The 13,668-nt window shown below is 44.3% G+C and overlaps 1 protein-coding gene across 1 annotated transcript; it reads right to left on the bottom strand.

Annotated features, from left to right (window-relative positions):
- Nucleotides 1-6,943: 6,943 nt before the first annotated feature.
- LOC100301741 (methylthioadenosine phosphorylase) lies at nt 6,944-12,598 on the bottom strand. Its single transcript, NM_001160570.1, is given in 5 exon segments — nt 6,944-7,577; nt 8,488-8,655; nt 9,209-9,267; nt 12,048-12,134; nt 12,547-12,598. Coding segments are annotated over 5 exon segments (345 nt in total). The 5' UTR covers nt 12,571-12,598; the 3' UTR covers nt 6,944-7,570.
- Between the last annotated feature and the right edge of the window lie 1,070 nt (nt 12,599-13,668).

The raw sequence follows: 13,668 nt of genomic DNA, 5'->3' as shown, positions 1-13,668 counted from the left end.
ATGGGGAGGGAATTTCCACACAAAACAAAAACTCACAGCCTCCTCATGCTCCTTCCAGCAGTCGTAGTCGGTGGCCATGGCGATGCTAGCATAGCAAAGGCCCGCCTCCTTGGCGAGGACCACCTCGGGCACGCTGGTCATGTTGATAACGTCAGCACCCCACTGGCGGAACATCAGGCTCTCGGCACGCGACGAGAAGCGAGGGCCCTCGATGGTGAGCACCGTACCCTGCGGGTGGCACTTCACCCCCAGGCCGCGCGCCACCTCCAGCAGCACCTGGGCATGGGGAGGGAGAGGCGTGACGTCATTTTCTAGGAGAGAGTGGTCAGTGTTTTTGTCAATGCCCATGTTTGTGTGTTTTATGAACACTTAGAAAGGAAATAATTGTAACTATGCAAAGCCTCACTACACACCAAAAACAGCAATCAAAAGTTCCAATGGACAGGCGGCTGGTAGCACCTTAAATTGGGAAGGACAGGCTCATAGTAATGGCTGGAATGGAAGGAATGGAACAGTATTGAACATCAAACACAGTTTCCATGGTTTCCAGGTATTTGATACCATTCAATTTACTCCGTTCCAGCCATTTATGAGCAGTCCTCCCCTCACAAGCATCCTGTGTTCCAATGACATAACATTCACTCACTCCCCAGCAGGCAACACCCACCACTACAACATTTACATTGTAGTGGCAGGGGTTGATTTGGACCAGGCCACAGACACCGGTCTAGGTGCTAGTGGTTGATTTGGAACGGGGCCGTGGACACTGACCTCCCTGGTCCGGGTGCAGAAGGGCTCAGCCATGGGGATGTGAGACACGCCTGGAGGACTGGTGGGCCGCCCGTCGTACAGCGTCTGGGCCCTCTTTGTCGTCCTGGGAGGGAGGGAGGACACACAGGAAATGACAGGTCAGTGACAAGGGTTGGGTTCAACAACTCTGCTACCTTGTCTCACTCAGGGGCAAAACAAGAAGAACTCTGCTACCATGTCTCACTCAGGGGGCAAAACAAGAAGAACTCTGCTACCATGTCTCACTCAGGGGGCAAAACAAGAAGAACTCTGCTACCATGTCTCACTCAGGGGTCAAAACAAGAAGAACTCTGCTACCATGTCTCACTCAGGGGTCAAAACAAGAAGAACTCTGCTACCATGTCTCATTCAGGGGGAAAAACAAGAAGAACTCTGCTACCATGTCTCACTCAGGGGGCAAAACAAGAAGAACTCTGCTACCATGTCTCACTCAAGGGTCAAAACAAGAAGAACGTACCTGCTGGCAGTTATTCTGGTGATAAAAATGAGAACTTGGGAGAATTTCTCTCTTCCGTTTAACACTTCACTTCCTGTCTGACTTTAGTTTCCTCGCAGTGCATAAAATACTTTATCAAACACATTCTAAGATCCTATAAATAGACTACAATCTTACAGGGTAGGCCCAGAGTGACTAAATTCTACAGCAAATGGTGGTATTTTTCTCTCTTTCAAGGTTAGAGTTGTGCAATGTGGCAACAATGGTGTCAGAATGTGAAAGGCATTCATCCTGTCACTGTAGCAAAAAACAAAGTGTTTCTCATCCACAAGTAGTCATCATCACAATGACTAATACATGCTGAACGGATCAGGGTCTTAATAACAAGCCGGTGCTTTGCAACAACTGGCCCTCACAATACAGAAGACAAACAAATCCCCATAGAAACTGAGAATAAAATATTTCATGGCTGCAGACATTGAAACGAGCCAAATTGTTTAGCAATGTGGACTAAATCTGGGAATTACTGCATGGAATCCCCCAAAACCCTTAAGAGGAGGAGGAGGTGACTAGTTATTAACCCTTTCCACTCGCACCCATATACAGATTGAAAATGGCAGATTTGGGCACTGATAAATGCCTAAATTAGATTTGAGTGGCTGTACAAGTAACATGTTATAAAATGACAGAGCTCAGCACTGTATGGGTTTGACTGACACGTTGTCCCCATACCTCCTGCTAATTGGGAAACCTTTGCACATGTTTTATTGTCTTGAGTGAGGGAAATGCTGTAAATAAGAGGACTCAATGTATTTTGAAAGATGAGACGTTGAGGATTATAGTAAATTGAGCGTTGATGTCATGTTAGCCATGTTGTCAATAGAACAGCTTTTAAATGATGCCCACCTGTCCCAGATGCGATTTATAATGGAGCGTTTTTTGATTGCGTAAACCTTAGTTGTGTGATGGCGGGGATGCAGGGCTGTGTTCCAAACAACTACAAGTGTGCTGCTCTAGTTCCTCAACAGCACAGCTAGAAGAGCTCAAAAAATACTTGTCATAAAGTGCATTGAAATTACATATGAACTGTGTACACTTTGGAAAGGTGTGTGGCCACTTGGAGAAACCAGTTAGTCCGCTCACTCAAACCCTTGTCATTTTTTTGTCTTGTGTTGCACCTACCCCACATTTTCCAGGAATATTCTTATCATGTCACTGAATGTATCCAGAATATGATCGGATTGTTATTAACAAATGTGGCGAAAAGTACAGTAAATGTAAAATGCACATAACAGTGTAATGTTTGGATTCAGTCTCGTGTCAGGAGAACTGTTGTGTCCTCAACTTTGGTCTAATATTTTCCCCATGATCTTTGAACTGTTTCATTTCAATTGCTACCATGATTATACATTTCATACTTCAAGGGGTGGTGAGGATGGACTGAGCCAGCATTTAACATTTGTCGCCATGCCGACAGGCAGCTGCCCTCCAGATTCCAGAGCTGTGGCGCTGAGTCACCCAGTGTGGCCACCCAGGCCACATTCCAGTTCTACATGCCCCTCCCTCACACACTCTCTCTACCCAGTCTCTGCTCAAATGAGCAAGCCCAGAAACCGGCTGCTGCGAGGTGCTACCCAGGGCCCTGAAGCTACCTACCACCTAAACGTTACACTGAGGAAAGGCAAGCCCAGAAACCGGCTGCTGCGAGGTGCTACCCCGGGCCCTGAAGCTACCTACCACCTAAACGTTACACTGAGGAAAGGCAAGCCCAGAAACCGGCTGCTGCGAGGTGCTACCCCGGGCCCTGAAGCTACCTACCACCTAAACGTTACACTGAGGAAAGGCAAGCCCAGAAACCGGCTGCTGCGAGGTGCTACCCCGGGCCCTGAAGCTACCTACCGCCTAAACGTTACACTGAGGAATGGCAAGCCCAGAAACCGGCTGCTGCGAGGTGCTACCCAGGGCCCTGAAGCTACCTACCACCTAAACGTTACACTGAGGAATGGCAAGCCCAGAAACCGGCTGCTGCGAGGTGCTACCCCGGGCCCTGAAGCTACCTACCACCTAAACGTTACACTGAGGAAAGGCAAGCTTAGAAAGACAACTCCTTGTCCTCATGTTACTAGGAAATATTTAGACTGTACGGACACTGACAGGAGGAACACATATTAAGACTGTAGGGACAATGACAGGAGGAACACATATTAAGACTGTAGGGACAATGACAGGAGGAACACATTTTAAGACTGTACGGACACTGACAGGAGGAACACATTTTAAGACTGTAGGGACACTGACAGGAGGAACACATTAAGACTGTAGGGACACTGACAGGAGGAACACATTTTAAGACTGTACGGACACTGACAGGAGGAACACATTTTAAGACTGTACGGACACTGACAGGAGGAACACATTAAGACTGTACGGACACTGACAGGAGGAACACATATTAAGACTGTACGGACACTGACAGGAGGAACACATTAAGACTGTAGGGACACTGACAGGAGCCAATGAGTCCTTTGGTCACACCAGTAAATGGAGATGATTTCTTACTGAGGCTTGAAATTACACAACACATACAATGACCCATTTCTGCTTTGGGTGTCACAGTTAGAGCTCAGTGAAGCTCTGCTAACAGGTCTCTCCAGTGTCCACATCATTAACAGAGTAAATCAGCTGTTACAGAGAACATTGTGAAGAACCGGTACATCATAGTCAGAGTGAGTGCGCATGAGCCGACTACTAAACGGTGAGGTTGGTTTACCATACAGAGTGACCTTACATTCCAGAAATGCTGAGACAGCATGGCATTCCAGGACTATTCTATACAGGAAATGCGTACTAACCCACCCCTCCCTCCCCACCCAACTAAAACGTGAGCGTAGAATATTCCATAAATGCCACGATTGAGAAATAACCTACTGTTGTCAATGTCAACAAGACTCCCGAGAAGGAACATTGGCTACTGTTAGTTAAAGCAGAGAGACTATTCCCTCCCCACCCAACTAAAACATGAGCATAGAATATTCCATAAATGCCACGATTGAGAAATAACCTACTGTTGTCAATGTCAACAAGACTCCCGTGAAGGAACATTGGCTACTGTTAGTTAAAGCAGAGAGACTATTCCCTCCCCACCCAACTAAAACATGAGCATAGAATATTCCATAAATGCCACGATTGAGAAATAACCTACTGTTGTCAATGTCAACCAGACTCCCGAGGAGGAACATTGGCTACTGTTAGTTAAAGCAGAGAGACTATAATTAGGCTATGTATTGTATCGCTCACTCATTGTAGTTTGGAAAATGTACCTCATCTTAGCACTACACATCAGCTGTCCAGTACCACATACTGTAATGTGGTGCAACACTCCAGTGGTGAATGAGAGAGAGAACAGAGACTGTCTGAGGCATTGGTGAACCGTTAATGCTCGCAGCCGACTGGCGGAGCAGAGAAACCCTGGCTAACCTAGACAGGCCAGCAGTGTTTGGAACAGGAGCAGGGGGCAAAACAAATAACTCACTAAGGTAATCATCAAGTAAACCCTTCCAGAAATATGCTGATGGGTCACATGCTTCGCAGCGGGACAAGACTGAACAAGTCCTCACATGTTAGTTCCCCATTCTGCCCAACAGAGACTGCCCCTGCTTGTTGTAACAGTAGGCTATCAATAGACAACACATATGGGTGGATTGGAGGTGATGAGGAATAGTTTCTCTGAGAGCGGCACAGAGGATGTGGAGTCAATGTCAGATGTCAGGCACAGAGGATGTGGAGTCAATGTCAGGTGTCAGGCACAGAGGATGTGGAGTCAATGTCAGATGTCAGGCACAGAGGATGTGGAGTCAATGTCAGGTGTCAGGCACAGAGGATGTGGAGACAATGTCAGGTGGCAGGCACAGAGGATGTGGAGTCAATGTCAGGTGTCAGGCACAGAGGATGTGGAGTCAATGTCAGATGTCAGGCACAGAGGATGTGGAGTCAATGTCAGGTGTCAGGCACAGAGGATGTGGAGTCAATGTCAGATGTCAGGCACAGAGGATGTGGAGTCAATGTCAGGTGTCAGGCACAGAGGATGTGGAGACAATGTCAGGTGGCAGGCACAGAGGATGTGGAGTCAATGTCAGGTGTCAGGCACAGAGGATGTGGAGACAATGTCAGGTGGCAGGCACAGAGGATGTGGAGTCAATGTCAGGTGTCAGGCACAGAGGATGTGGAGTCAATGTCAGGTGTCAGGCACAGAGGATGTGGAGTCAATGTCAGGTGTCAGGCACAGAGGATGTGGAGTCAATGTCAGATGTCAGGCACAGAGGATGTGGAGACAATGTCAGGTGTCAGGCACAGAGGATGTGGAGTCAATGTCAGGTGTCAGGCACAGAGGATGTGGAGACAATGTCAGGTGGCAGGCACAGAGGATGTGGAGTCAATGTCAGATGTCAGGCACAGAGGATGTGGAGTCAATGTCAGGTGTCAGGCACAGAGGATGTGGAGACAATGTCAGGTGGCAATCCCGAGGGAGGGGTGCAGAAATGATCCGTTACTTCTCATTCAAGGCACTACGTTTTGACTTACTGGACAACGGACAGCGCTTGGAGACAAAGCTGTTTGTGTGCACTGCACTCTCAAATCAACAAGACTGCCTCATGAACACATTCTCAATTTACGGTTCATTGCATAGAATTCTACTGACAATTCAATTCAATGCAGCAACGCACCCTCAGGACAATGAGAGGAGTTATGTTCCACTCTGATAGAATAATGGGTAGAGTTGTGTGTGGTAACTTGGAATCTAGAGATGGGGGGGAAATAGGTGAGCATGCATTATTTCTTACATTTATTCAGTGTTTCTTTGCGAAGGCAAACACATTGGATAATCGTCCTAAAAATACCATCCAATCAAAACAATGAATGCTTGTGCACCAGAATGAATAGTCTAGTCTAGTCTATTACTAGTAGAGAAAATGGTACACCAAACAACTTGAAATTCAGCACGTTTTATCAGCGCTACAACTGATGGCCATCACATGTGTTTAGGGCAGCAACATTTCCAGATAGAGTTCTGAAATCGTGGTTGGAGCGTCCCTTGAACCAGGAGGGAACAAGCACAGAGGGAATTTTTCAACTGGGAATCATCCCACAGAGATTTGACAAACTTACCGAGAATGTGCTGCGTCTAATTTCTGTTTCATTATTAATGAAAGTGAGAACGGCCGGAGAGGAGACACTTGTGAATGGTGTGTTGATTCCTAGGTGTGGTGCAGGCCTACGTACGTACAGTAACAAGATGCTAATCTGCTTCGCTGACTGTTGGGACCCTGCTGTTGCCTCTCCGGGCCTAGAGCTGAAGTGATATCATATCTGGCCACAGTTTACTAAACAATGCTGCTCAACTGAAGGCCGTCCAGAGGTCTATCCTAACCGTGGGAAACATGGCTCACGCTGAAGTATTAAAACGACCTGTTACTGAAATGTATTCCCATAGACTGACACAAAGGTGATAACATTCAAAACTGAACAGTCATGATGGTTTTACACACCATGATTCCCTCACTGCATCCTTATTCAAATGAGATCAATTTGTGATGCAACCTTCCACCTAGGCCTATTTCTCTTGAGTTCATCGCTTTCACTGCAACACAGTCGAACCTTATAAACAGCTACGACATGGGAGGATAGACCCACAACTTTCGGTATGTCACAATTCACGCCCTAAGCACATTCCACAACGCTTCAGGTAATACAAGCACTTCCTACAAAAAGGTATCAAACAGCCAGTCAACAGAACAACCTCATCAGATCCTAGGTCTCAGTTCATTCAAAACCTCACTGTCCTCCTCCTTCACAAGAAACTAGAAAACCACATATTGAACAAAACAAAAACCCCCGTTTCAAACCAGCAGCCCTTAAAACCCTATAAGTCCTGTCAGTTCTTTAAAAAAAATGTTTTAAAAAGTGTTGGTTTCCTCTCAGGACGCAGCTCTAGCCACAACGTGACACACGTGGCAGCTGTACTCCGCCAAGTCCCGGGCCCTCAGTGCAGAGTCCATTTCAGAGCATCGCCTATCCACCAATCATGACACACAATCTCTTTCCTTCTCTTATTGGTTCTTTTAGGGAATGAGGAAATGAGACAGATGAACGGGTGGGTGGCTGTGGGATGATAGTTGAGTCGTTGACTATCAGAAATACCAGTCAGAGAACGTGGCCTTCAGAGATGAGTAATGTGAGCCTGGATGCCACCGTCTGTTTCTGTTTGACACCATGGCCTTTGTTGTTGCCTTGCCCCAGGTTGGAATACTGTACACACACTCAGCATCAGTCACTGTTTGGAAGGGAAAATAATGGACAACTTGCAAGTTCTTTTGAATGTTATCAGTTGAGATAGATGTCGCACTGTCTGAACTTAAAACAGGAGAAAGTTTCTCTCTTGATGACTTGTCATTCCTACTGTAATTCTACCCCCATGGCTTTACAAACATTCTATTTATACTCCATCGGGTATGTAGAAACCTAAACAATATCTACACTTTCAATTGGTAGCATTTACAGATAGGCTGCATTTGACTTTTACTCCATATCTATACTGAACAAAAATATAAACGCAACATGCAACAATGTCAAAGTTTTTACTGAGTTACAGTTCATATCAGCAAATCAGTCAATTGAAATAAATGCATTAGGCCTTAATCTATGGATTTCACATGACTGGGCAGGGTGCAGCCATGAGTGGGCCTTGGAGGGCGTAGGCCCACCCGCTGGGGAGCCTGAGCTGGCGTGGTTACATGTGGTCTGCATTTGTGAGGCCGGTTGGACGTACTGCCAAATTCTCTAAAATGAAGTTGGAGGCAACTTATGGTAGAGAAATTACCATTCAATTGTCTGGCAACAGCACCAGTGGACATTCCTGCAATTATCTTTGGCTAAGGAGAACGGGGATGTAACCAAATTTGTGGACAAAATCTGAGAGGAATACGTTTTTGTTGCGTAGGGACAAGATTTTTTATTTCAGCCCATGAAACCAACACTTTATATGTTGTGTTTGTATTTTTGTTCAGTGTACATAACAGTACATATACCAGGGAAGCATTGGATTTGGACTCACTCAATAGACAACAACTGAACTAACCATTGGCAACCACCATGTCCAACAGACTGCTTTCATTCTCATTTCAAGCCTGGATTCAACCTTCGGTGAGTCCTGGACTCCAGGCCTAGGAAACTCTGGCCCTCACCTGTCTATGAACTGGTCGATGATGACGATGTCTCCTGGTTGGATCTCTTCCCGGAGGGAACCACATGCCGTGGTGACCAGGAGATGTGTGCAGCCCTCCTCTCGCAACGCCCAGATGTTAGCCTGGTAGTTGACGTCGGTTGGCATGATGGTGTGCTGTCTCCCATGCCTAGGGACCAGTATAATGTGGAGTGTGAATAGTTCAGTGTTTACCAAAGGCTGAAAATGAATCTCTAATTTGACTCCTATAGCACCTAATCCCCTGGAAACTTCTGTATCTCTGAAAGGATTTGTATGTGTAGGCGAAGCAATACGTTTAAACTTCACTTCTAAAAAGGGCAAGTGTTTAAAAAAAAAACACGTACAAAATCACGTATACCTATCTGATTATTAGACATCTACATAAGTTAGCTAGAGGGCTAGTGGTGGATTTGGTATTGGGGGAATGTTTAGCCTAAAGGGTGTTGGAGAAGAGAGATCAGGTCTAATATGTTTTAAAATTGCAACACACAGCCACTAGATGGCACAAATTCATAAGAAACAGAGGTGGAGTTCATCTGGTTCAGTACACCTAGGATGTCTCCACAGGTGAATCTCAATTGCATACTCCTCGTGTCCTCTCTCCTCGCCTCATCCTCCTCCAATGAGTTTTGAGAAGGAGGTGAGGAGAGAGGACGCAAAGAGAATGCAATTGAGATTCTCCAATTCATTCCACTGCTTACCTTGCAAGGAGCACACATTCAACATTTTTGATCTTCCCCATTATAAGGGCATCTGAAGGCTGGTTGGGTTGTCGGGGGGGAAAAGAGTAGAGATGTTATTAGGTAGAATCTAAGGCACAGTTTTCAGTTGGTAAAAAATATTGGCATTACACTGGAACGCAGAGATTGGTGTCGCCTAATAAACCAGACTGTTATACCAATTATTGGTATCCACCTCATTTTCTAAATGTTGCTATGGACACAGCCAAACAACGGAAGTGATGGATTCGACTTCCGCTTTACTTCCCTACAGCAGCACGCCGGTGGCAAACTTGACAGACTCAATTATTTTAAGGAGTCAATTTAAAGGTGTATAAAAGTCAAGTAAACAATTCTAAGTTTAAAGATGCACTACGCGGAAATCACGCCGCCCTTCCCTGGTTGCTAAAATTCTAATAATTTGCCTAATTTTAGTTTGTGGCAAAACAAGCAATGTATAGTGTAGAGAATCATTGTAGCATCTAAACCCCTGTGAAATAGATTTTCCATAATCCTACCGGTTATCTGTGCGGTTGGTCCTTCAGCTGGGTAAAATGTTATACCTGGCTACTGTCGTTGAGATTTCGATCCCCTGGCACATGCGCAAAACCATGTAAACACCTGCAAGACTTTGGTTAACATACATGCATCACATGCATGAGCAAACATCTTGATTGTCACACATTCTCTGAGACCCCCGTTTTGAAGTCTGTTTAAGAATACTTTCCAGTGGATATTTTGTCAAAAAGTTTGACCAGCTGAAGGACCAACCCTACGGACAATCGGCAGAGTAAAATCAAAAATAATTTTATTCAACAATCGTGAGACAAGGGCCATTTTGCTTTATGTAAATGTACGTGGCTATGTAGCTCTGGAAAACCCTTCTCGGTTACATTTGTCCACATTTGGCTCCATGTGAACTACAGTCGCTGTGTTTTAGCGTTTAGAAAAGTCAATAAACATCACTTTCAAACTGGTTTTCGAAACCTATCCCGATATTCCCCTCATCTTTCATAACATATAGAAAAAAAAAAAAGTTTTGCACAGTATCAACACACCGTGTGTGTGTCTCCAGTTGACAAACTACACTTCCTTAACAATTACGCTTACACACACTAGATAGCCAATGACTTATGTGTAATGACTCAGTTCCATTACACATACGAATAATTGGACGTCTGTGTCGTCTGTAGAGGGGAGTTTTGTTAAGAGCCACTACGCTCGGTCTGAAAATTAACACGCATCGCTTGCGGTACGGTTTTGGAAGCATAAAACAAAAGGTTAAATTGATAGAAAACGTTATAGGGTTCCCACACGGCCATAGTTCCATGTTTACTGAAAACAGACAGAAGACAGAGTGGACTACCTGTGCTAATGAATGTGTTGTCACTGAAAAATACTGTCTGCTGCAACTGTGTTAAAACAGTAAGTGTATATTTTCTTGTGACATGCAAATAGAGGGATTTATGTTTCTAGAACCATACCACAATTGAGCCTCCCGAGTGGCACAGCAATCTAAGACTCGGGAGGCTTAATTGCGGTACGGTTACAGGAACATAAATCCCTCTGCATTCATATCACATCAAATGATTTCACAAATGGAAAATATATACTTACTGTAGACTGTCTTAACTGCCACTACAGCCTGGGGTTCAATCCCAGCCAGCTGTAGGGCAGCGCACAGTTGGCCCAGCGCCGTCCGGGTTAGGGAAGGGTTTGGCCGGGGGGCTTTCCTTGGCTCACATTTAGATGCCGTATTTAGCGGTTTTTGCTTCCAGAGCTAATTTGCCCTTTAAACGGAACATGTATGTCAGGGACCATTGATCTAGTTCTTAAGCGGATGGCCAAGGGTCCGGAACATAACCGCGGCAGGTAGCCTAGCGGTTAAGAGCGTTGGACCAGTAACCGAAAGGTTGTTGTTTGAAATCCCAAGCCAGCAAGGTTGAAAGATCTGCCGTTCTGCCCTTGAGCAAGGCAGTTAACCCCAAACATTTCCCTGGGCGCCAATGAAGTGGACGTCTGATTCAGAGAGGTTGGGTTAAATGAGAAAGACATTTCGGTTGAATGCATTCAGATGTGCAACTGACTAGGCATCTACTTTCCCTTTAAGTACAAATCATTTGTAAACTGCAAATTGACCGCAAGAAGCCCGAAAAATATATATTTGATTACAACATAATTTCTAAACTTTTTTGTTGTTGCTCAGAGCCTAACATTACACCCGAGGGCTAAATTCAGCCTGCCAGTTGGAGAACCCTGAAACAAAGTCCTTGGCCTATGGAGTAATGTTAGGCTCCTTTTGTCCAATATTAGGTTAGTAATGGCTGTGCTGTACACAATGGAAAGCATTGCCACATTCAGGACTAAGATTGGTGGCACTTGTCATTTTAAAGCTGCAATGTCATTTTTGTGGTACCCAACCAAATTCACATATAAATGGATCCGTCATTCTCATTGAAAGCAAGTCTAAGAAGCGGTACATCTGTTCTGTGTGTGCTATTTCTATGCTTCGAGTTTACATTTAGTTTGAGTCTTTTACTTCGGTGTTGTACACCAGTTTCAAAACAGCTGAAAATAAAATATTTTTGGTTATGGAAAATATATTTCACAGCGGTTTGGATGGTACAATGATTCTCAACACTATACCAACACTATACATGCTAGTTTTGTCACACTGAAATTAGGAGAACTATTTGAATTTTAGCAACCAGAAAATGGCGGAGATGTCGATATCGTGCATCACTCAAAGGTGCACATGATTGTTTGTTCATAGCAGAGACAGCCTGCCTACCACAATAGAATATTTAGAATTTGAACTTACCTTTCCATAAGGTGTGTCTACATATTTCTCAGTCCTTCCCTCCAATATGTCTGGGTCATCAAGGCCAGAGCCTCCAATGATTCCAATCTAGCAAGAATATACATGTCATTCATTAGTCAACCTCTTGACCTGACACATAAATTAATAGCTAGGTAGGTGCATCGAAGTGGAGTAATGTCAATGACCATTCCACAGTAGCTATCTATGGTGAAATACGTGATACAGTTTGACTGCTAGCGGATGCCTACTAGCATGATGTTAGCTAGCTACTAGTGAACTGACTAGTTCTGCAAGCTGTAAAGTTTATACTTGAGACATTTGAGTTTAACGTTGTCCGTGTAGCTATAGCTAGCTAGCGAACTAGCTATATCCTGGTTAGCTAATACTAGCATAATGTGACACGTGTGTCGCTGTAGAATTGTAACATTCTAGCTAGTGCATAATGCATTGGTCAGTTTGTCACGAGAAGTCAAACATTTCAACAAGAGAGCGTTATTACCTTAATTTGCATGCTTGCTGACATATCTTCTCAGATAAAAAAATTTTAATCTGAGATTAGCTGGCGAAATGACTATATCTTGCAACTGCAGCCTTCACTTCCTCCTATGTCATACGATGACTTGTACAGGACGTGGGACTCTCGTCTCAGAACAATACTCTCACTCAAACAATGTCGGGAAACTTTTAGAGGCTAATTTGTTATGGATTGTAGACTTTGAGATTCATTATAATTAATCCATAAAACAAACTTTATTTGTACCATTGGGGCAATTGTTAAGTTAACGCCAATTATTTATATAAACACTAGATGACTGTCAGGGGGCGCTGTGTTGAAACCATCCGCACTACCCCACGGTTGTAAAAAAAAATATTTCGGAAGCACAGAAATGGATTCATTATGTGGAAGGGAAAGCGGGATACCTAGTCAGTTAAACAACTGAACGCATTCAACTGAATTGAACCCAACCCCTCTAAATCAGAGAGGTGCATTAATCAACATCCACGTCATCCGCGCCCGGGGAACAGTGGTTTAACAATTAATGCCTACATTACTTTTTTATATTACAGACACCTTATATTATGTGAGTTAAACATACAAATAAAACATGACAAAATATATAAAAACATTTTCCTTAAAGTATATATTTTTTAGATTGCTAATGCCCCCACTACAACAACAAACTTATTAAATAGGTGTAATTTTGTCCATGAAACATTTATTTGAAATACTGTAGAATTCCATTAATTGCTATGGAGGGCTGCTCCTACCAGTGAGAGCCAATATGGACGAACGTTGGGTTCAAAGCCTCTCAATGTCCAATACATGGCATTAGCAATTCAGAGTTTATACACATAATTGGTTAACACTCACAAGGCAGCTGGGACAGATGGAATACCAGGGTGCATTTTCAGAGCATGCTCAGACCAGCTGGCATGTTTCAAGCGGACCTCCATTGACCCTGCTCCTGAGAGCTCAAAGGTAGCCTTCCTTAAACAACTATCGCCCCGTAGCACTCACATCTGTAAACATGGAATGCTTTGAAAGGCTAGTAATGGTGAATATCAACACCATCATCCCAGACACTCTGGACCCAGTCCAATTCACATACCGCCCCAACAG

The sequence above is a fragment of the Oncorhynchus mykiss genome, chromosome 19 (assembly GCF_013265735.2).
Source record: "Oncorhynchus mykiss isolate Arlee chromosome 19, USDA_OmykA_1.1, whole genome shotgun sequence".
Classification (NCBI taxonomy): domain Eukaryota; kingdom Metazoa; phylum Chordata; class Actinopteri; order Salmoniformes; family Salmonidae; genus Oncorhynchus; species Oncorhynchus mykiss.
The sequence above is the reverse complement of the archived record's forward strand: the minus strand, read 5'-3'. Positions and strand labels throughout refer to the sequence as shown.